Source organism: Phlebotomus papatasi, chromosome 1 (genome assembly GCF_024763615.1).
Source record: "Phlebotomus papatasi isolate M1 chromosome 1, Ppap_2.1, whole genome shotgun sequence".
In the NCBI taxonomy this organism is placed as follows: domain Eukaryota; kingdom Metazoa; phylum Arthropoda; class Insecta; order Diptera; family Psychodidae; genus Phlebotomus; species Phlebotomus papatasi.
This window is the reverse complement of record NC_077222.1, coordinates 72,394,994-72,419,350: the sequence shown is the minus strand read 5'-3', so window position 1 is coordinate 72,419,350 and position 24,357 is coordinate 72,394,994. Positions and strand designations below refer to the sequence as shown.

Below are 24,357 nucleotides of genomic sequence, written 5' to 3'. Positions count from 1 at the left end.
TGATATATTGTTTTATTGTTCTCTTGTACATTAAAATTTCTCTGGTTTCAACATTATTGGAAAACTTTAAAAATAATTCTCTGCAGATAGAATATTAATATTTTTTTTTTATAATTTGCAACTAATGACGAAATATTGTTCCTTTTGTGGAAAGGAGAGGATGTGACAACAGACAACGATTTTAAATACTTTTGTATTTCAGTTACATTCAACATAATAAACATTTAATAGACACACATAAAATATATATTCTTTCTTCTTTCCCATCTTGCAGTTTTATAACTGTTTTTTTTTTGTTATTTTAAAGCTCTGTGGAGAAAATTCAATATTCACAAACAATTTTCTTACAAGTTATTCAACAAATATTTTCTAACAAATCTTGCACTCTTTTACAAGATGTTATCGCCGTTGTTGGATTCATTTTAAATAAAAAAAAAAACATGGACTAGAAAAAACAAATGATGGATTTAAAAAGAATCTTGATCATCATTAAAAAATAATTTTTTCCGAGTTTTTAGGAAAATATAACCATATGTGGTCGTAGGAAAATTTTTATTTTTGTGTCACCGATGATCTTATCGTCCTTTAACGGTTGGATCACTACTTTGATGGAGCAAAGGTTCAATCAAATAAATAATATTTTTGAAAGCATTCCAGTGATTCAAATTGAAGGCGAAAAGAACACCGTTTTTTTCTGATGTTTATAAACTTTTCTGTAAAAATATTTAATTGAAATTAAGAGATGCAAGTGGGCTGTTACAGAAATCTTTTTCAACTCCAAACACTTCGAGATTAAAAATAAGGTGATGAATATTTTGTTGGTTCTGTAGATCGTATGGCCCATTCGACAATTGTTAACCCAGTCGACGGCCAAACCCACCAATCCTAATCCTTCATTCATATGACACACCCAACACATCATCCCTAGGCGGGTGCTGAAGGTTGTTATATGGTGCTCTTGTTGCTTATGGCAATTACCACTAGTACTTCAGTGAGTGAATATCAGTCGCCGTGGATAGTTCATTCCGAGGAAGTTGAAAGATGGGTGGCACCTTCAGTTCCCCATTTTCCCTTAATAAGTTATATTATTATTTTCAGTGAGCCCCATCAGGACTTACAGTTCTATAAATAAATTTGTTGTGTTTTTCTTTTTGTAATTATTAATATTAGGGGAAACCTGGGGCAAAATTTAACAAAACGGTTATTTGATTTTCTTATGAGATCTCACAAGATTTGAGAGATTTGCAATCAGCACAGCACATGGTTATAGGCAATTTTCGGATATCGAATTTTGTGTGGAATTATTTAACCAATTTTTTAACATTTCTATGACATTTTCATTGAATTGTATCTTGTATAATATAGGCCATATAATGTTAAACCAGTTAGACCAAATCTAAGTAAATTGAGTAAATAACACCGCTCACTGGCCAAGTTGAGGAACCGGCCGACTTCAGAGCACTTTACACTAACGGCCAAAACATTAAATACACCCTTCGTAAGTTTAAATACACCTGGTTTGGACTAGGAGAACACTATAATATCCAGTTCTATTGACTGAAATAGTTTCATATATAAACCTAAGAACAGTTTTAAACAAGATTTGAGAAAATACCTGGGCTAAAAAATTTATAATTTTATGATCAGTCAAATATGAGCTTTTTGGACAAAAATGCAAAAGTAGCCCCACATTCTAAAACTGATGTAATCTTTCAATAATCATTTAATATAAGCTAAATACTATTAGTAAATATTATTAAAAGACAGAAAAACTGAAAATAATGCCGAGGAAATATTTTTGGTACAGATTGTGGTCGATTTCAGGTGTGATGTGTTCTGAAAAGGTTTTCTTCTTTGAATATTAAAATTTCCAGCCTAATTCTACTTTTTCATATATTTTTTATTATTTTTCAAATTTCTTCTTATTATTTTTGCAATTTTATATCTTTTACTTCATTATTTTATTTAAATAAACATGAATAAAATCATCAAATTTAGTTCTCCTCGAAGAATCCTCCTTTAACTTTGAAAAACGCCTCACATATTCGAGGCATCCTGTTGATCAATTTCCTCAAAACGTCAGAAGGAACTCTGCCCACATATCCTGAAGTGTTTCCACCAAGATTGGAACTGATGTCGGCGCCTTCTCTCGAACCATCTGGTCGAGAAAATCCTAGAGAATTGCAATGAGGCTACAATCTGGTGGCTGGAGTGGCCAATGCATTCGGCTTATTGGGCGTGGGCTTGTTTATTAAGAGGATAACGATCCCAAGCATTCCTCGAAGCTTTGTAGAGGTTTCCTTCTTAAGAAAGAAAAACGCAGGGTCCTAAACACATGCATTGGCCACCCCAATCACCCGATTGTAACCCCATTGCAATTCTCTGGGATTTTGTCGACTAGATGGTTCGAGAGAAGGCGCCGACATCAGTTCCAATCTTGGTGGAAATACTTCAGGATATATGGGCAGAGTTCCTTCTGACGTTTTAAGCAAATTGATCAACAGGATGCCTCGAATATGTGAGGCGTTTTTCAAAGTTAAAGGAGGATTCTTCGAGGAAAACTAAATTTGATGATTTTATTCATGTTTATTTAAATAAAATAAGGAAGAAAAGAAATGAAATTGCAACAATAATAAATAGTAATTTGAAAAATAATAAAAAATATATGAAAAAGTAGAATTAGGCTGGAAATTTTAATATTCAAAGAAGAAAACCTTTTCAGAACACATCACACCTGAAATCGACCACAATCTGTACCAAAAATATTTCCTCGGCATTATTTTCAGTTTTTCTGTCTTTTAATAATATTTACTAATAGTATTTAGCTTATATTAAATGATTATTGAAAGATTACATCAGTTTTAGAATGTGGGGCTACTTTTGCATTTTTGTCCAAATAGCTCATATTTGACTGATCATAAAATTATAAATTTTTTAGCCCAGGTATTTTCTCAAATCTTGTTTAAAACTGTTCTTAGGTTTATATATGAAACTATTTCAGTCAATAGAACTGGATATTATAGTGTCCTCCTAGTCCAAACCAGGTGTATTTAAACTTACGAAGGGTGTATTTAATGTTTTGGCCGTTAGTGTACCTTATAATTAGAAAAACTGAATTATTATAATGAAATATATACAGTAAACTCTCTTAAATTCAGGCATTTGGGACCGAAATGTTACCCGAATTAGAGAGAAATTCGGGCATCAAATTGTTTGAAATGCAACGATTATTTGTTCACCTGCATACTCATATTAAGTCTACATGCTCATACAGTGGTGGAAATAAGTATAATTCCACCCCATTATCATTATAAAAACTCAACAAAAAAAGAAGTCTCGAAAAAAAGTCATATGAAGATCATTACATCCTTTCACGGCAACATAAAAAATCGTCATTTCGATTTTTTATTCTAAATATTTTTAGAATTATAATAGAATTTTGTTTTTTTGGGCTGGAAATAAGTATAATTCCAATCAATAAATTTAGTGATAGAGTACTTATTTTTGACCAATTTAAGGTTAATATCTTTTAATAATTTTATTTTTAACTATAATTAATAAAATAAGTCCAGTTTTATAAAGTTCTTTATTAATTTTTGCTGAAATATCGTGGGAAAAATATTTGACGAACAAAAATAAAGGAAAAATTAAAGTCTTGGTGGTGATGGATCGTAAGAACTAAGAAAAATGATTAGGTTCTATTAGATAATTATCAAATTTGTCAATATATCCGCCATACATGCTTCTTAAGGTACTCCAAGAGTCGAAAGTCTTCTGTTGTTAGAGGCCAAAAAAACTCTGCCTCTAACAGTATTGCTTTTCAGTGGAAAAAAAGAATTTTTCCGCCGAAATTTAATTGCAAAACAATACTTATTCTTTAACCTGGTTATGTCCTGATACTTTTATTCCAAAATGGCATTCGCAAGTGACCTTGGGTCATTGTCGCATGAAGACTAAAAATTATTGCAAAAAAGGCTTTTAACAGTTTCATCAACATGACATGTTTTACGCTATTTTAGAGTTTTAAAGTAATTTTTTTTGCATAAAAATGAATGATAGATCTTGCTTTCGCTTGTTTTTTGTCTGAAAAAGTAATTTTGAAACTCTCAAATAGCGTAAAACATGTCATGTTGATCAAACTGTTAAAAGCCTTTTTTGTATTAATTTTTAGTTTTGATGCGACGATGACCCAAAGTCACTTATGAATGCGATTTTGATACAAAACCATTAGCACATAACCAGACTAAACAGAAAGCATCGTTTTACAATCAAATTTTGGCGGAAAAGTCCTTTTTTCCATTAAAAAGCAACACTGTTAGAGGCAAAGTTTTTTTTGGCCTCTAACAACAGAAGACTATCGACTCTTGGAGTACCTTAAGAGGCATGTATGGCAGATATATTGACAAACTTGAGAATTATCTGATAGGACCTAGTCATTTTTCTTAGGTTTTAAGATACATCGCCAAAAAAACATTATTTTTTCCTCTATTTTCGTTCGTTAACTCTTTCGCGTCTTTAGGGTAATGTCATAACTCGGGGAAAAAAGTTTTTTTCGGGTATTTACATTAATTGAAATCTATCTGTTCGTGCACGACATCATAATAGAAGGATGTAAGGTTCTTGGTTCATTTTCTCAAGACTCCAGTTAGATTTCAATTAATGTAAATAGCCAAAAAGAAACTTTTTTCCCCGGGTCATATATGACCCTAAAGACGCGAAAGAGTTAAACACTTTCCTCACGATATTTGAAGAAAAATTATACTTATTTCCACCACTGTATTAATTGTAAATTTCACGAAAGTCCCTTAATAATGCAGAATCATATCACATCTGATACAAAGCATGGCAAATTTTAGCATATTTGCTTTATTCGATATAATCAAACTAACTTGAAAAATGTCAACAAACTTTTTTCAAGTTAGTTTGATTATATCGAATAAAGCAAATATGCTAAAATTTGCCATGCTTTGTATCAGATGTGATATGATTCTGCATTATTAAGGGACTTTCGTGAAATTTACAATTAATACAGTGGTGGAAATAAGTATAATTCCACTCAATAAATTTAGCACTAGAGTATTTATTTTTGACCAATTTAAGGTTAATATCTTTTAATAATTTAATTTTTGACAATAATTAATGAATTAAATTCCATTTTATAAAATTTTAGATTAATTTTTCTTCAAATATCGTGAGGAAAGTGTTTAACTCTTTCGCGTCTTTAGGGTCATATATGACCCTAAAGACGCGAAAGAGTTAATCTAAAATTTTATAAAATGGAATTTAATTCATTAATTATTGTCAAAAATTAAATTATTAAAAGATATTAACCTTAAATTGGTCAAAAATAAATACTCTAGTGCTAAATTTATTGAGTGGAATTATACTTATTTCCACCACTGTATTAATTGTAAATTTCACGAAAGTCCCTTAATAATGCAGAATCATATCACATCTGATACAAAGCATGGCAAATTTTAGCATATTTGCTTTATTCGATATAATCAAACTAACTTGAAAAATGTCAACAAACTTTTTTCAAATTTAACTGCTGTCCGAATTAAAAAGTAGCCCGATCTTAAAAGAGCCGAATTATCGAGAGTCTACTGTATAATATTATTGTCCCAAAGAATTTAACATTACGGTTTAGCTGCTTACGTCAATATTAAAGAGTAAATTCAGATATTAGAAATTATTCCTCCGTTTTGAGGTCTGAACAGCCCGACTTGTCCCTAAATAACTTTCTGTAATTTTTGGAAGGTAGAGTGACATTAAAATTCACTTAAAGTTTAGATATATTTTGGAATACAATGTCCAAATATATGACTTGTAAAGTAAGTTCAGTGTTTGGGGGTACAGCTGGTAGGTATAGAAAGGAGAAGAAAGCGTAGGATAAGAATGTGTTGTAAAAAGTTCTGACATGTAATCCAATTTGTCCATCATTTGCTTTCCACTTGGGGAATTCTAACGCAAAGCTTTCAGGATGAGTAGCTCCAATTTCAAACACTTCGCTTCTCTCGCATTCCTTTTGCCATTTTGAGATTTCAAATCCCGACGTTCTTTTTTCGAGATGTTTTGTGTTTTTTTTTCAGTCTTAATCCAAGAACACTGACCGGGATTAATTGATATTCTGATGGGTCTTGGATTTTTTTCCCCTTTTGTGCTTTTCAATTTCATGGTATGCCAAATCGATTCAGCATTTCTTTTATTCTATATGAGGAACGTCCCTTTTGTAATCACTTCCTGTGGTTGATGGTTTGGTTTGAATCATTTCTTTGGCAATTTCCTCCTACGCTAATTTGGATGTTTCCCCATTGTATGTGGGTTGATGAAGCCATGTGGAAATTCCAGGAATTATCTCAAACCGTATAATGATAACTTCTTTGGGATTGTTTTCAAATGGATGGGGGTTTGATATTGAGTTAGTATGGTAATCCAATTATTGTCATGAAATTCCTGTTGATCAAATGCACCTGCGTTGTAATTCTCTGATTCTGATGGTCAAGTTTGAGTGATTGGATGGATGGGTTGAGATACACGCAACAGTGGTTAGAGTGATGAGATGTGTCCTAAAGAGTCCCTAAGGCAGTGTCTTCCTCATCTACTCGATTGCAATGTTTTGTGTTCATTAAATAATGCTGCAGGCATTGGAGTGTATCCGATGCCGACCATTTTGATGGTGATTGTAGCTCGAACAACATTGATGATCCTTGTTGTGTAGACTGAAGCTCTGGCTGTTGGGGACACGCCTGGAGTGAGAATGGGACTTAACAGCGCACAGATTTCCATCTGATCGCGAATTTGGGGGTGGTGCAAAACTCAATGGACAGAGTCCTGGAATGTCGGAATCCAGAAAATCCTCCATCATCTTATCTAACTGTTCGAGTGTTTTTGTCTGTGTGAGATTTGTTCCACCCTTTCGTGTGTTCTTAGACATGTCCAGTGTCCTGTTTGAGATAAAGAAAGATAGAGAGTGAGAAGAGACAAAATGAAAGAGATGAAGTCTTTGGCACATGCTGCATACTTTATTGAACATTTTATTGTCTTACATTGCATTCTTTTTATCTGCTGACTCTTCAGCAATGGCGGGTGTTGAGAGAACTGAACTTTGACCACTGGTCAGTTCATCATCAGCCGATTGGCTTGATGTTGGACGTCGTGGTTTCACTTTTGATGCAGACAGACGCTGCTGATAGAGACTTCTGGGAGATGGAGGTGATTGAGCTCGGTGGGTTTGTAGGTCTTCAAAGAAGTCCTCAGTGTCGCTTATAAGGGAACCAAACATGTCGCTTGGACTGTGCATAAAAACATGGCCAGTAGAATTGGAGCGAGATTCTGCAATTAACAGAATTTTTAATTAATTTCACCCTTCCGTGCGGCATAAGAGAGTAACTAGCACAAGAATACATGCACTTTCTCTCTTTAATTTTTTGTACAGCTCTAAATTCGTTTATATTTTTCAAAGTATAAACTTCATTATGCGTTTTGTAAACATAATGCCTTACACACACTTTCGGCTTATTGAGAAACAGCTTTACTGTGTTATCACACTTGCACATTAAAATTTTAATATGATTCACATTAATTGTCGCTGATGAGTGTCCAAATGCGTAATTTGTGTGTTTGAATCATTTTATATTCAAAATTTGATCTATTTGTTGATAAAAAGGTAGACTTGGCCCGCAAAATTTGATATAAATTGATTTATAGCATTAATGCGAAAAATTAATGCGATTTTCTCTTTAGTTTTTTAATGTGAAAATATTTATGCTTTAGGTAAATTTAAACTTATTTTTGCAGACCAAGTCTACTTCTTTATCAATAAATAGAAAAACCTCAAATATTACGTGACTCAAAGATACAAATAACATATTTGGACGCTCACAAGGGACAATTAATGTGAATCACATTAAAATTTTAATGTGCAAGTGTGATTACGCCGTTACGTAAGTATAATAAAAATAATGATCAGATTCATAATTTTCTGACTAACCCGTCTCTCGGTTTAAGTCCTAAGTGTGTCTAGGGTATAAGGCAGAGTGGGGCAGTTCCACGCATGCATAACCTACGATTTTTTTTTTTTTTTTTTGAAAATAAAATCCTGCTTGGAAGATTAGGTACCAACCAAAGTCAAGACAAGAAGTTTGATTCTCCTAAAGTGTCTCGTTTTACAGTTAAATAACTTTTCAAATTTCGAATTTTTATACTAAAAAATCGCGAAAGACTATAAATAATTGATGAAACACGACAATAAGTTGCTGTCAAAAGAATAGAAAGGGCTGAAGTTACGAATAATTTTACGACATATTTTTTCTGTGAAATCTTTTTTTTTTTTAATACGTATGGTTATTGTATTTAAAATTAATTTAATTGTAACGATTTTGGTTGGAATGGCTAATGTATTACCTTATTACTAATATCTAGTGCACTGGCTACTCTATTCCACCTTGTAAGTATCTATTTGAAGTGTGATAAATGCAACTAACATGATAAAACATTTCATGATCTTTAGTTTATTGTGTCATGAACATTATGTAATGCGACTCTTAGAGCGTGTATGGATAGGCGCAATACAGTCGTACAAGTCTTTGACACAGATTTTCCAACACAAAAAAAAATATTGCAATTTATTTGAATCTTTAACAGGTGCCGTACATTTTTATCTATAGAACAAAGATGGGAGACTATTTTAACGACTTTAATCGAATATTCAAATGAAAACCTGTCGGTATTTTGCGAGGATTGGGAATTTATGTAGTTGTTACTCGTCATGACTGTTACAGTTGTTACAGTAATCCTAAATTCTGGATAAAATATTCTGTGAAGGTTTTTTTCTATTATGACTCTTACGGTTTCTCTTGTTTTTGGACATGTTTTGGAGGTGGTCCACGTGAATATTTCGTCCAGACGACAAAAAAAACATTAAGGGAAAGCACACTAGGTTCGGATGACTCAAGCTTCGAACAATTCAATTTTTTCTCTATGGTCCTTATGGGTTTGACCATAGTCCTTTTCTGAAAATTTGAGACATTGGACTAGCTATTAAAATATAATATTATAATGGGCCAAATTCATTTATAACACTCTAAAAAAAATTGAATTATGCGAAACATAAATCGTCCGAAGGTTGCGCGCTTCCCCTATCTTGAATTTTTGAATTTGGTTAAATTTGGATATTTTTGGAAAGGTCTTGCAATTAGTAGTGAATTGCTTAAATAACCGTAAATAACTTAACTTTCTCGTATTTACATTTTTTGTTTATTCGTATGCATGTAACTCATGCCAGAATATTTTAGAACGATTATTTCTTTACCAATTTTCGATTTTGAAATTTTTTGAATCAATTTAATCTCTAGTAGACCAGTAAGCACCAAAAGGCCATGTGAAAAAAAGCAATTCACGGAGAGCTCTATCTCGTAAGTTCGAGCATTCCGCAAAGCTAGGACGTTTTTTTACCTTACAGATAGCTTTCGGAAAACGTAATAAAAGGTTCTGAAGAGAATATATCATCGGTTGAATCAGTAACTGAGCTATCTGCATTTTTTGCATCTGTATTTTTTGCAAACGACGCGTCGCATCGCAGCGTAGTCCAGCCTAGTCAATGGTTCGACTGACGATAATTGATTTGCGCTAGTATTTAGGAAAAGTCTTTTATCCTTGACATAAGGAAAAGCGCCCTACCTTCGGACGACACAAGTTTCGAACAACTCAATCTTTTTTCTATGTTCTTAAGGGATTTGACCTATGACTATTTTCATACATTTTGAAGCATCGAACTAGGTATTTAAAATATAATATTATAACGGATCAAATTTATTAGAAATATTTCGAAAAGAATTAATTTCTCGAAGCTTCAGTCGTCCGAACAATGTTTCTAAAATTTGCAACAGATTCGTTCAGTGGTTCCGCATTATTTTGAGAGCACTAATAAATTTATCTATTTTAGAAAATAAGTATGGGAGACTGGGGCAAAAAGTTACAAAACGGATATTTTATCTTTTTACAAACTACTTGAATGCCCCAGAAATTTCTAATAAGTACAGTTTTATAGGAAATTTACCGCTCTACAACTTTGTGAAAGTAATTTTCCTCTATTTTGTAAGAAAATACATTTATCGAGCCGTTTTCTAAAAGGTAATATTTTGACCATTCTCAAAAATGCTGGGGCAAATAGTATTAGGCATGGGATGTTATCACATTTTGATTCGCTTTGTTACGGGATTCCGTAAAAATTAAAAAAAAAAATCCTAGATAACATATTTTCATAGGAAATTTATTCCTCTACACTTTTGGAAAACACCGTTTTCTCTATCTGCACGATAAAACGATTTTCAAGCTATTTTAGAAAAAAAACACACAAAAGACTGTGAGACACCATAAATTGTTTCGATTTTTCTTGCCTTTGCTCCATACCTTTTGTTACTTTTTACCCCGAGTGGTCGTTCTTAATAAAAAGATTTATTGAGATAAGAATCTTTGTAAAATTCTACAATATATAGCGGCTTCATATTCAAAGAATCCAAGACATTTAGGAAATAACAATCAGTGCATAAATTTTGAATAATAAGTAGGTAATAATTGATATATTCTTCAAGGAAAATATTTCAATAATAGGGCTAAAAATTTTGATATTTTTTGTTTTCTAAATTCCTTGTTCGAATTCTAAGAAACATACAACATCGAAGAAGGTCTATGGAAGCTATCTGTAGAAAAAAAAATTAAACCACTATCTTATTTATCTTGGAAGATACTGAATTTTGAAATTTTCGATTTGTGACTTTTTACCCCAGTCTCCCCTACGTCAAAATTGATACCTTCTTTAAGGAAAAATATTTTAAATCTTAAGTTGACTTAAAATTTCAATATATTTTTTTGTTTCCCCTTATTCCTTGATCAAATTCCTTGAAACTTTGGATGTTTAAGAAAGGTCATAAGGGTAGGTATTTATCATAAAGGTGTTTATTGTGTTTATTCTATTACTGCGTGAATATCTAGAAAAAAAACAGCGACATGTGGAGCACGACAGTGCCATTAACTTTTTTGTACTATATAAATAAAAATTGTTGGGTATATAAGCAATAGTCTCATACAAGTCATCAGACATCGCAAAATACTTTAAGTGATAACAGTCAATTTCACTGTGAATTAAATTCAGTCTTTCTGGTTTATTCAAGTTCATTTTAGTGCCAAGTACAGACGGCTATAACATGATTAACATATTTAAAATTACTTTAATTCTAACGATTTTTATTGTGGTCGCAAATGGATCGCCTTACCGCGATACTGACACTTACGAAATTGTAGAAACACCTCGTGAGTACATTTATTAAAATGTGATGAAAAATCAACTTGAGAAGATACTTTATAATTTTTATTGTGCAACAGAATGCAGCTTAGTCTATGGAGCGTGTATGGATCAATGCCATCCAAACGTACAAGCTGGTAAAACTGATTGTCCAGATGATAAAATATGCTGTGTTCTGGTTTAATTATGGGCAAATCCTGTACTACTAATTTATCAGTAATTTATTTTGATTAAAATAAATTTTAATAAAGAATCAGTGCATGTAGTTTTGTGGTAATGTGTGTATCTTATGTGTTAAGAACCTCTTGCTTTTCCACTGAGGATACTCCTCACAGGTGATCCGGCGATACTACGCCTTGCAACATCTTGGAAGGTGATAGGTGAATAGACCCTTCCAACTTCCTGAATTATAGATGTGGGAGTAGAGGGTTCCTTCTTCGGCGACATTGGGATGCTTACGCGTCGGTCGTGGTAGGAGGGGCGCCTGGGTGTTGTGACGAGGGAATGGGGCGCAGATAGAGCCAGCATGAGATCCTTCCCCTGTAGATTTGGCGTCAATGGCTTTCTGTGCTCTCGCTCTTCCAGCCAATATGTCTTCATATTCCCTGCCGATGACATACAATTGTCACCAATTAATTTATCATTAGCCAACGGTTTAACAAAAAAAAAATCCAATTAACCTTTGCCCTTGACATCCAACTCTCCACGCTCTGAGATCTTGTAGTTTGGTCCTAAGAATGCCTTTGTGGACTCTGATATGTGGATTTTCATAGCCAAGCTCGTGGATTCCATGCGTGATGCTGTATTCACTGAGTCCCCAAAGAGACAATATCTGGGCATTTTTAAACCCACAATTCCCGCTACAACTGCTCCTGAATGGACTCCAACGCGGATTTTCAGATGAGAACCTATGAATCATGGAAATATTTTCAACTTTAAGTTTAATAGCTTTATGAGAAATAGCAATAAAATTTTCACCAATAACTTTGTGCAGTGAAACAATTTCAAATAAATTCACGAAAGTTTTTTCAGGGTAAGTTATGACTATAAAAAATATTTAACGTACATTTTTGTTGCGGAGAGTTTTATCAAGAAAAGGATAGTTAGTAATAATGACTGACACCCGAAACTTTTCAAACATACTTATTATCATTGCAGTTATATCTAAAACAATGGCCTGAAAAGTTTTCAAGTAAGTGGAAACGTTAATTTATTTTATCACTTTCAGAAAGTTTATACATTGCCAACAAATTCTTTCAGAAATAATATAATGAAGACTAAAGAAATTTGTATGAGAAAATTAAAAAAAAATCAGTGTACATACTTATTACTTTAAAAAGACCAACGAATTTAATTATTTTTGAGATATTTATTTGGAATAGTTAATATATTTTTTTGTTAAAAAAAATCTTGAATAATGGTACTATTCCAATGAAAAATGAACATGTTTTCAAGTGCTTCTACATTATCGTCTTTTCTTTGTGTTGGTTCGTGTCGAGACTGTCTAGAAAATCACCAAGCAGTCGAGACAGGAACCAACACAAAGAAAAGTCGGTAATACAGAAGCACTTGAGAACAATAGTGCTAAAAACAGTGTTCAGGAGAAAGATTTCTCCTTTTCGTTTTCTAATAGAATAATGCTTGCCGCTTTCTAAATTAATTCATTTAGTGGATGAACTCAATGGAAACTTTAGAGTAAATTTTTTTCTGGAAAATTTGACCAAGTTTTATTGTATTTATTGTTAAAGATGTTGATAATAAGTTCTTGTAATATGCATTTTCATAAATCGATTGAAAAAGATTCTAGAAAAATGTAAAGTCGAGCCGTTTCATCTTATTTTGAACGCTTATATTATCTTTTACTAGTCCTTGATATATTTTATATTAAGTTGAGGGAAATATTTCATTCTTGCATGTTCTTGAAGTAGGACTACTCTAAATAATAAAATCGATTTTGGTAAAACAAAAAATATTGTTACGATCGAAGGGTCTGAGCACCCTACGCCACTGTGCTCAGTCTCCCTCATCCACTGACATTTTTGTCAGATGGCGCTGGTGGTGGTATATTTTTGTAGGACATGGTAAATTGGGATATTTTCGCTGTCAGTGTGACATTGTTTTGTTTACTGAGTGGATCTTTCTGATCGTTCTGTCTCCCTTATGCCCATAGAAGGTGGGAATTGCCAAGGTAATTTGTCAAGTTTGTGAGAATACTGAACTACCTTCGAGGATAATGCTGTGAGTGAAATATGCAGAAGATTCAACTAGAGAATCAGGTGGGTCATTATCCAGTGAGCACCCCCGGAATATGAAGATAAAAGACTTTTCGTCTTCAGGTTAAAGTTCGGGAGAGAAAGTCGCAGGCCCAACACCTAAAAGAGTGTTGTATTTTGTCATATGATGGTATTAGAGTTGGCAGTGAAGCTTGCCATCTGGGCCCTGAGCGTAGCGCCAGAAGTCCCGGAAAAGAAGTCATAACCTGCAAAGGTTCCTCACGTGTGACTGCAGAAGGTATTCGGGGTGAGTTCCCCCGCGATTCCAGTGGTCCCCAATCTTTGGGTGAAGCAGGAGTGTCCATGGACAGGCTTTCTCGTCGAGACAGACGAGCAATCCGGCTACAGGAATACATCCGGAGACGATCGGAGGAGCGGAGAGAGAATTTGCTGAGGCACCCCGATCATTGCGACAGCCGACGGGAGGTGGCAGTGCACTCAAAACGCCCTCCCCCGTTGCCAAGGGAGAAAGAGAAGGAAAGAGTTCCCAGTGGAAGATCCGCTTGTGTGAATTCACAAAGGCAGCGGGAACGAGAAAGGGCACAAAGAGAGAGAAGGAAGTGGGTAGCCACGAGCCCCGTCATTAAAGCGACTTTCACACCGCCAAAGCGCCCGGAAACTGTAGAAGAGGTTCAGCCTGAGGTACTAAACCTACAAGGGATCACGGGATCTCCTGTGGAGGATCGGATTTCATTAACTCCGGGAGTGGAGCTGGTTTTCTCACTCACGCCATCACCTGAGGCGCATCGAGAAGAGGAAAACGCAGTCAAAGACGTTCAGCCCTTCACCGGGACTGTACCAGAGCAACTTCCGAATTCTTCAGGGGAAAAGACGACAGAGGAGAAGTCTACCGTGTCCAGAGGATTAGTCTCGAGAGCTACCTCCCCCATTGTGTTCCCAGGGGAACACGAATACTCCGGATCTCTGTGGTGGCCGTGTACGGTCGTGGAGAGGCCTTGTCTGTGCTGGGGTTGGCCTGGCGGTACTGTACTTGGACCGGTTCGGGGTTTGCCAACACTTTCCAGGGGCGTTTGCGGGGGATCTGCACCGGTCCCATTAGCCTCGAACCCTGCAACGGTCTCGGAACAGCGGCACCCTGAGTCGGAGCCGCCGCCCCCGGAGACAGCGTCGACGCCCTTGCCGAGACGCCCGCGGAGCTGGCCGTGGGGGCCAGAATCGGGTATCTCCGCCCCTCGAGGATCTCCCGTTGCCTGGGGACATTCGGCGTGTGCTGTCCAATCGGCGTGTGGTTGTCTCTGGCGACATTGCCATTGAGGAGCTGCCACTCACCTTGTCTTTAGCTAAAAGCGAGAAGTCAGTCCGGGGTGGAAAGCGACGCCGAAGGAGGAGACGTCGACGGCGGGAGAAAAAGCATGTTGAGACCACCTTCGTTGTTACAATTTAAAAGTTACTAATAAGGGAAATAAATGCTAGTTTAATTGTCAATTTCTCTACATTCTTTAATTTAGCTGGAAATTATTGGGGAATAAGTCCACTTGCGTCGAGTTCTCATATAGCCAGGGTGTCGAGGTTATTAAAGCCGTAACAATATTGACGTTTAAAATATTAGTAACTGAGAAAAAAATGGGGGTGCGATTAACTTCTTTTCGTCAGAACTTTAACACTTTTAGGTGTAAAAATATATCAACATTTTTTAATGTTAATTTTACACCTCTTTAGGGGTAAAATTAACATGAAAAGGGTAACTTTAACCCCTAATACACCTAAAAAAGGGTAATATTTACACCGATTTTGGATCAATACTGCACGGTAAAATTAACAGTTTCGGAATGTTATTTTAACTTTTTTCGGATTTCTCTCACAGTGAATCAACTCCATTAATTTTTATTGACTTGAGTCATGGTCATTTTAGACTTGTTCCATGAAATTGTTGAACTAATTCACAAACGCTATATCTAGTTCATGAATTTAATAGTAAAAGTACAGTACTAATAAAAATCGCTGAATGCTTCAATATTCATTTTTTTTAATATTTCCAAATGGTATTTTATTTTAAAATTATATTTAAATTATTGGAAATTTAAATACATTTTTTGCCAAAATTTTCTACTATTATGTACGAGAATTAATTTCAAGACGAAATTTCAGTTTATACAACAATATTATCGTAATATTCTGAAGTCGCAAAGTGCGATTGTAGAGTAAAGAGGATAAAGTGTGCAGAATAAACAAACACAAAGAAGCTTTAAGATAATAATGTATCCCAAAAGTTCATATAAGACATGTTGTCTATTCATGCGTATCCGTTTTTGAGGAAACTCATCTAAAATGTTGACATATTCTTCTCAAAGTAGAGGTATAGGGTAGTGTCATGGGTTATAGCTAGAAGGTATTTCTCCAATAAGGGATTGAAAATAGTAGAATATATTTTATAGTGAATTATAGTAGAATATATTTTATGGTAATTTTTGTCCGTCGCTGCTGGAGATACTATCAGAAGTCTTCTCAAATCGAGATATAATTAATATTCTGTTTTGCTCTATCTTTTCTTCCACATCTTATTACTGTAAACAGCCTGAATGACTCCACTATTTAGTACACTCTTTCTGAACTGTATGTTCCTAAAGATTGAATAAATTGAATTGAATTGAAATGTTCCAAGTTCAAATTCTTACTTTTTTTTTACTGATATTTAAGATATTCAAATTGCATTCAGTGAGCTTCATTGTATTTGATTCCATGTGGGATTGAGTACTTCATTCTTTTATAAAAAAAATTATAGGGCTTATTCAAAAGCTTTTGGCACTCAATGGGTCAAGTGGTAGAGCACTCGGTCTATGATGCAAGTGTCCCGGGTTCGAATCCCCTTTAGGTCACCAGGAATTTTTCTGGCGTTAAAGGTGTTCGGAGCTCGGATTGCATCCTGTGAGCTTCACTGCACTTTATTCTACGGGCACGGGACTGACAATCTCATCTCGCACAAGAAAAAATAATATTGCATGTCTAGAAATCCCCTTGTAGGAAAGTCTTGTTCCTTCATGGAATGTTGTGCCAGCATTATTATTATTATTCCAAAGCTTTGCTTGCGAGAAGTACCTCTTTCTTTTACTTAAAAAGTTGACTAAGAATAATGATGAAAAACGTAATATTCAATAGAAAATTTGATTAGGGTTATTTCAACATTTTTGAGACCCTTTAAAAGGAATTGAATACGTGGACTTCATTCATTTCAAAAGAATAAATTAAGATCCTGTATTAATCATTTAGTCTAATTGATCAAATTGAACTTTAAAAAAAATGTTGTAGAGGAAAGTACCCCTGCTTTGCACGGTTCCAAGCTTCATAATGACTAAATTTTTCCTTTGTTTCTGCTGAATAAATGTGACTCCGCTATATATTTTAAAAACAGGACACTTCCCCCTAGTTTTTAAAATATGGGTGCGATAAGTCACATTTATCGAAAAACATAGGAAAAATTTCGCCATTATGAAGTTTGGGATCGTGCAAAGCATGGACACTTTCTCTTACTTGGACAAAAAGTCCCAGAATTATGGGCGGATGTGTTTAATGTAGGCTGTAGGTATGACTTAACCCTATGGGAAAAAGTTGTTAAAAGGTAACATTACCTGTCGATGGATCTTTGAGGTCCTGAATCGCATCGACCATGTCGAGTGCCATGTCACATACTTTCTCCGCATGATTGGGTTCCTTTTCTGGAGCTCCGGAAACCACCATATAAGCATCCCCTATGGTTTCCACTTTGTACACGCCATTCCGTTCCGTGAGCGTATCGAAGATTGAGTACATGGCATTAAGCATGGAGACAACTTCCATGGGTGTTATTCGGCTGCAAATTTCCGTGAAGGTGACAACATCGGAGAAGAGCACAGACACACAGTCAAACATCTGTTTGGGGGGGGGGGCATTAGGGGGTGGTAAATTAATGTAATTATCGTTTTAGAGATAACAGAGAATCAAAATTCTCTGAGGGGTGGTTTTCACTTTCACTTACTTCACATGTATCAATTGGATTCTCTCCACGTCGCAATCGATCAGCAACTTGCTTAGGTATCATCTGATATAGAAGTTCATCGGTGCGTCTCATTTCCTCATCCAATTTCCTCATGGATTCCTCTAGTTTCTTTGATTTCTGCTGCTCCTGATCCAGGGCCAATTTCAACTCAACAGACTGCTGGGTACCAGCCAGCATTAAATCTCTTAAATTTGTAACAAAATTAAACGCAATTAAATTTAAGTGTTCAACGGAATGTCTATTAAATTCTCAGAGTCTCAAGCACGTGTCAAATGGAACAACCGGGCAAAAACGGGGTGTTGATTTTTTTATTACTGTTTTTTTCTGTTTTATCTTTTTTAAATCGTACAAGATATCAATAGGTATCTTTATGAATTATGTGATTTTACATGATTTTGATCGCTTTATTTAATAAAGTTAAGGATAGTGTAGTAAATCAAATACAAGCTGTTTTGTTCGAAAATTTATCACGGATTTGAAATATGAAGATAACATTATTATAAAGACGCCTAATATTTTTATTGAGAAAATTCAAAAAATTTTAACACGAATTAATAAAATCGGAAAATAAAATAGTGTTATTTTTGGTTGTTGTTCGAAATGTGTTAAATTTTAAATAAATCATTCTTGGTATTTTTTTTTTGTAAAACGGAACAACCTTTTTCAGAGCATAAATAAAAATCATACCTGTAAAATCTAGCCCGTCTATCCCTTATCATTACATTTTATGCTTCTTGAAATAAATTGCAGATATTTATTTCAAATTCCACACATTCTTACCTGCTAAAGTCATGCATACTAAGATCATTTATGTACAGTCCAGTGTTGATGAGGGATGTTAGGTCAGGCATCACAGGTGTTCCCAGGAACATTATCATTCTCCAGTTTTCCATATAAATCATTTGTCCTTTCAAACGTAAATTTTTCTCATTTTCCAATTCTTCGTCGGTGTTGCTTGAGTCCTTCTGGTCCATCAGGGCAGGTCGGTCCATGAGTGATTCCACAGTGACCAATTCAAATATGTTGTTTGTACGATTTAGAATCTGTTAAAAATAAATGTTGTCAATTGCTTCAAAATCTTGTAACCCCTAAACTTCACTGCTTTGCGTCGGATCTATTTCAGAAGTTTTCTGCTGAGTTTTTCAATTTGGAAAGGTCTACTTTATATAATAATGTATATATGTATAGCTTTCTATTTGAGTTCGAAAATTAATATACTTATTTGCTCTTTTTTTTTTACTAAACCAGAATGGCCAAGAGGTTCAGAATAATAAACAAATAATCAATCAACTATGTTATTAAAGCCATAAATTTTTAATTGGTAGCTCAATAAATCTCTTCAAAATAGAACATAGATTGTATGAGATTTTATATCTCTATGGTAAGTGAAGCATAATCAACCCTGAAAGTTGGATTGTCACCCTAGAATATAATGATTTTTTGAAAAATAGTTGTCGCTTTTGACGAATTATCTTTTGCAACATGCTTTTCTTTGGTAACTAATACAAGATATTTTGGGAAAAAACAATTAGCGTAAAATGAAGTAATTTGGAACCATTTAAAATTTGGGACATTTGAGATTTTCTCACTGTTTAAGAGATTCAAAAGGAAGAAAATCAGTTCCTTTTCTTCTTAATCGTCTTTTTCTTCTATTTCGCGGTCTTTATTTTCTCTTTGCTCATCTGAAAAAAGAGAAAATCTCAAATGTCCCAAATTGTAAATGGTTCTAAATTACTTCACTTTACTGGTAAAAGACAACGAATGATTTTCGAAAAATCATTTTATTTTATGGTGACGAACCAATCTTCATAGTCAATACATGCTTCACTTACATTTTTCTAGTAATTTTTGTTTATAATATATTTATTTAATACAAATCAATAATAAAATCACATATTTTATTTACAGATGAATATTTTTAATTATTATATTAATTTCAATCTTCTATTACATTTTAAAATTTTTAGATTTTTAGATTTTTTTAGATTTTAAAATTTTGTTTATTGAATTTTTAAATAGGGGTATATTTATAATTTAGTATAATTTCGTGGAATAAATATGAAAATATTAAAAAATAAAAAAAATCAAATCTTTCATAAAAGTTTGTTATTTTAGTTTTTCTTCTAGTGATTTTCTGTGACTCAGTCAGAGACTCTTACAACAAGTTTAACGTTTATGAGGTAAGGTCGGAGGAACGTCTGTTCGAAAGGGAACCCCTATTGACACTTTTGTCAAAATGTTGAAAATTATTTAATGTTTCTAGTAAAATATAAGTAATATAACGTTTTTTCTGTAATATACCTTATACTATAAACAATGATGTTCAAATTTCATATCCCAAATGGTACAGAGTAGGGTGTCAATAGGTGCTGACACAAGTTCTTAAACTGTCAATAGACGTTCCTTTCACCCTATTTGTTTTAAAGAGAATGTATTTATTTACCGTTTGAAACTTAAATGCAATGAGAGGTCGAACTAAATCGAACAAGTTGGTAATTTTCTTTCCTACGATGTCAGGTAGTATCACCATAAGAGAATTTCCAATGCTCCGTACGACCATATCGGACCTGCAATGATGTTTAGTAAAATAGGATTATAGAATTAATTGAATAGAATTTTGTCTTGCATCATATTATCTCATATGTATAAAGCTCTTAATAACTATCTCTTGCATTGTGTATTATTATAAGTTTACGAAAACCCTATTATAACAAAGAGTAATGTCTTGAAAATATTTAATAAAAATTAGTGTATTGCATATAAAATAGTCCTTTTAGTTTATTTCATTAGATTTTTAAAAATGAATATTTTCATGTTATTTCTAAAAATTTAAGGCATGTTTTGAAATGTTAAATATATAAAATAGACCCATTTTTGTAAAGATTTAAGTTTTTTACTGACCATAATCAGATATTTTACTGCTCATTTTTAATTTTTTACTGCCCATTTTGAATTTTTCACTGCTCGTTTGTTTTTTGCCTTAATTAAAACACCAATCAGTAGAATCTTTTAAATTTTGGCAAAAAACAAACGAGCAGTGAAAAATTCAAAATGGGCAGTAAAAAATTAAAAATGAGCAGTAAAATATCTGATTATGGTCAGTAAAAAACTTAAATCTTTACAAAAATGGGTCTATTTTATATATTTAACATTTAAAATAGTTCCATATAGAGTGAAAAACCCTTTATTTTCCCTTTGCCAAAATTTGGACGATATTAACTTTTTACTGCTCATTTATTCAATGCCTTTAATTAATAGAAAACTGGTAATTTTTATGATAAATCTGATATTTGGAAATTAAAAAGTTTCGTAAGACACTTATAGAAATTTGGCCAAATGGGACAAAAATGGAAAACTTATAAATTGAATTAATTTATCTATTCACATTTACATATTTAATTCCATAATATATTCTCGTCTCGTCACGTTTTCTGACTGTCTCGAGCGGATAGAGCTTGAGAGGCATTTAAAATCGTGTAAAATTGTTCAAATTGAATACTATCATATGTTTGAAGTTTGAATTAAAAGAATTTTATCTTGCGAATAGCGAAAATATGGTATATTTTAAATATTATGTATTATATTTTTAAGCTCTATTTAAATATAGTGCCTGGACTTGCAGTGTTATAATATGCACTCTGATTAGCTGGAACTTAAAGACATTCAAAACTTTTAAAGCTCTATCCAATCAAAGAATTTATCTGAGTTTAAATATTTTATTTATATGTGATGATTTTTTTTTTAATTTAGCTTGTGTGTTTTTGTATAAGATTGTGAAATATATTATATGTTATTGTCATATCGTCACTTTTATCAGCATTTGTCGTAACTTGCTCGTTGCCTAAATAAGTAATTCTTGTGTATATATTAGGTGAGATTCTTAACAATCTCACCTACTATAATCCTAACAAAATTTCATGTCGTCCGATCGACCTCAAATTTGGCCAAAATGTGTTTCGCCACTTCCTGATTCCGAATATATATGTGGCTAAGTTACGTTCCCGGCCGGCCGGCCGGCCGGCCGGCCGGCCGCTCTTTGGAGCTTAATAGCTCCTAAACTAAAAAAGATATCGACTTGCGGTTTTCGGCAAAGGTTATATATCGGGTGAAAATTGCAACTTGGTGCATAGACCCCCCACCCCCCACCCCTCCTTCCGCCATTTTGAAGACCCCCCTTTTTTTGTTTTCTCAATAGCTCCGCCCCTATGGCATTCAGCGGACTCAAATTTTAGTATGTTATAGCTGGGCCTTAGAGCTTTCCATCAATACCAAACTTAAGGTCCCCCGACCCCCCTGACCCGAGCTATAAGGGTCCAAAAAAAATTTCTTAAAATGGCCATAACTCCGGTTCTAATTGTCAGAATTTAAAAAGTGAGGGCTTTTTGGAAAGCTCTCGTGAAATGCCACTTCCCCTTCTAACATCGCAAGTTCATAAAACCACCGCTAGGGGCGCTTTTTTTAAAAAGAAAATTTTTAAATCTTAAAAGTTAAATAACTCAAAAATTCCATTGTGCATCGGGCTGAAAATTTAATATGTTGTAGCCGTTGATTATACCTATCAAACAAAAAAAACCTTAAGTCGATCCATAACCCCTGACCCGAGCTATAAGGGGTCAAAGTTCGAACATTGACCGGCCTCTATCTCCGGTTCTAATTAACATAGCGACCTAAATTTTACCTTTTTGGTTTCGTCTCGATGAGCACTTTCAGATGGAAGTTCAAAAAGTCACCACAGGTGGCGCTGCGATAGCGTCAAAATTCATCGAAATTCAAAGTCACTTTTCTCAAAAACGGCATTGTGCAAGTTAATGAAATTTTAGTATGTTGTAGTCCAGTCTAGGACGTTTCCAAAATGGTGCGTATGCGCGCTGTGGTTTTAATAGAACCGGAGATATGAGGGGTCAAAGTTCACGAAATTCAAAAAATCATATCTCCGGTTCTATGTGACCGATTTTGATGAATGAGGGCTTAAACGAAAGATCTCACCAAATGCTACAACTTTCTAGAATATTTGAACTTCGTGGGACCAACACCAGGGGCGCCACAGTCAAGAAACTAATTTCAATATCACATAACCTCAATTATCTCGAATGTCGCTGAACCGATTTTGATGATTACTTCAACATAATTGTAGAGCACATTTGTCTCTACATTTCGTCCATACATCATTTTCCACTCAGACTACGCTATCACTCCGATTTTGCCGTTTAAGTGTGAAAAAATTGATTTTTCCAATAATAACGCTTTCAAATCACTCAGATGCCAATTTGACTGCCTCTACTCCACCAAGACACTTAAAATAGGGGTTTAAATGGAAAGTCCCGCAAAATACAACAATTCTTTGATATAGTTGAAGTTCAACAAATGACTACTTGGGGCACTCTGGATGAAAAAACGAGTTAAGAAACAAAAAACCTCGCTTATCTTGGCTTCTGAGTAATCGATGAGTTCAAGTTCTACGGCAAAATTATAGAGAACATTCTGGTCTACATTTCACCCATATAACACTTTTCTGTCAGTTCATCCAAATCCTTGATATTTTGGTTTAAATACAAAATTTGTATAATTTCACGAATTTGATTCAAGATAACTGAATGGCGTCTCCCAACTTCAGCTCCAAATCGAATTTGCATGCACTCCGAGTTAGCTCACGTTAAGAATCTCACCTACATAAGCCGGTTAGGATTATCTGTCCTTTTTCCACAATTTTACAAGAATTGTTGATAAAGGCGGGGAATAAATTACAAAAATCGTTAATCCAAGCAATGATTTGCTAGATTGAAGATTCTGGGAAGTTTTTTTGTACATTTTGAACAATTTTGTTTTCAATTAGAAAATTTAGTAAATAAGCATTTGTACACTTTGTATTATTGTACTCACCCGAAAACAATGCAGAAGGGGAAAATTTCAAATAACACTGATGCACTGATGGGTAGATGTTTTTCTTCCCGTGTCATAGCCAGGGAGGCCAATGTAAAAGCCCTATTATCGAATGTAAGTTGGAATGTGACATGAACTGTATCAAAGAGAATTTCCTCCCGAACCAATTCAATGTGCATCTCTTTGTGATAGAAATGTCGTGCAACTTCTCTAATCAGTCCCATGGTATAGTAGACAAACCCACGTCTCTTGGAACGGTAGTGAAGAGTTAATCCCTGCCGAGTTTCATTCTCACAAATAAAGGACGGTGCCCGCATTCTTGGATATGAAAATTTGAGGTATTCATGAAGATTATCTAGGCCATTCAAAAAATCTCTCATATGTCGACCGAGAACACTTAGAACTCTATCGTATCCATATTGACTGACAAAGTTCACGAAAAATACACCCATTTGATCCATAAACTCCTTCTCTGTTACTCCCAGAATCTATAAAAAAAAAATGTTTTATGAAAAATGATTGAATATTAGAATGGAAATTGTTCTCTTTATATCTAATTGCGCAATCAAAGCACTTTGTGAGTTTAATATTATGCATTGATAACAAAAAATATATAGTAAAATGTATTACAAAACAGAAACAAAGAAGATTGCCTTCAATAAATTATAAGATATTATATGTGTCAGATGCAAGAACAAATTGTGTATCATCCATGTTACAAAGTTTATGCTGTGATTTTTTCATAATCACAGCTATGAGGATGCAGCTGTTTTGTTAGCCTGATCGAGAGTATTAATTTTCGTATTATTGTAACACATTCTATAAAACATTCCTGACTCTGAAACAAGGTCAATATTTTTTTGAATAAATTATTCATTCAAAAGGAAATTAGTAAAATTTGTATT

The 24,357-nt window shown here is 34.0% G+C and overlaps 1 protein-coding gene and 1 long non-coding RNA gene across 2 annotated transcripts in view; one reads left to right on the top strand and one right to left on the bottom strand.

Moving 5' to 3' along the window:
• Positions 1-5,435: 5,435 nt before the first annotated feature.
• The window catches only part of LOC129800736 (soluble guanylate cyclase 88E), a 53,858-nt gene continuing 34,936 nt past the window's right edge, over positions 5,436-24,357 (bottom strand). The window contains exons 4-12 of the mRNA XM_055845351.1: positions 23,453-23,940; positions 20,016-20,139; positions 18,353-18,615; positions 17,552-17,756; positions 17,166-17,445; positions 11,986-12,213; positions 11,608-11,910; positions 7,050-7,335; positions 5,436-6,947 (exon numbers count right to left, since the gene is read on the bottom strand). Coding sequence (XP_055701326.1) covers positions 6,629-6,947; positions 7,050-7,335; positions 11,608-11,910; positions 11,986-12,213; positions 17,166-17,445; positions 17,552-17,756; positions 18,353-18,615; positions 20,016-20,139; positions 23,453-23,940 — 2,496 coding nt within the window. The 3' untranslated portion in view covers positions 5,436-6,628. The remainder of the gene's footprint in view (positions 6,948-7,049; positions 7,336-11,607; positions 11,911-11,985; positions 12,214-17,165; positions 17,446-17,551; positions 17,757-18,352; positions 18,616-20,015; positions 20,140-23,452; positions 23,941-24,357) is intronic.
• On the top strand, positions 10,562-11,570 carry LOC129801504 (uncharacterized). Its single transcript, XR_008751700.1, has 2 exons — positions 10,562-11,313; positions 11,386-11,570. It is a non-coding gene; the product is annotated as an uncharacterized LOC129801504 (long non-coding RNA).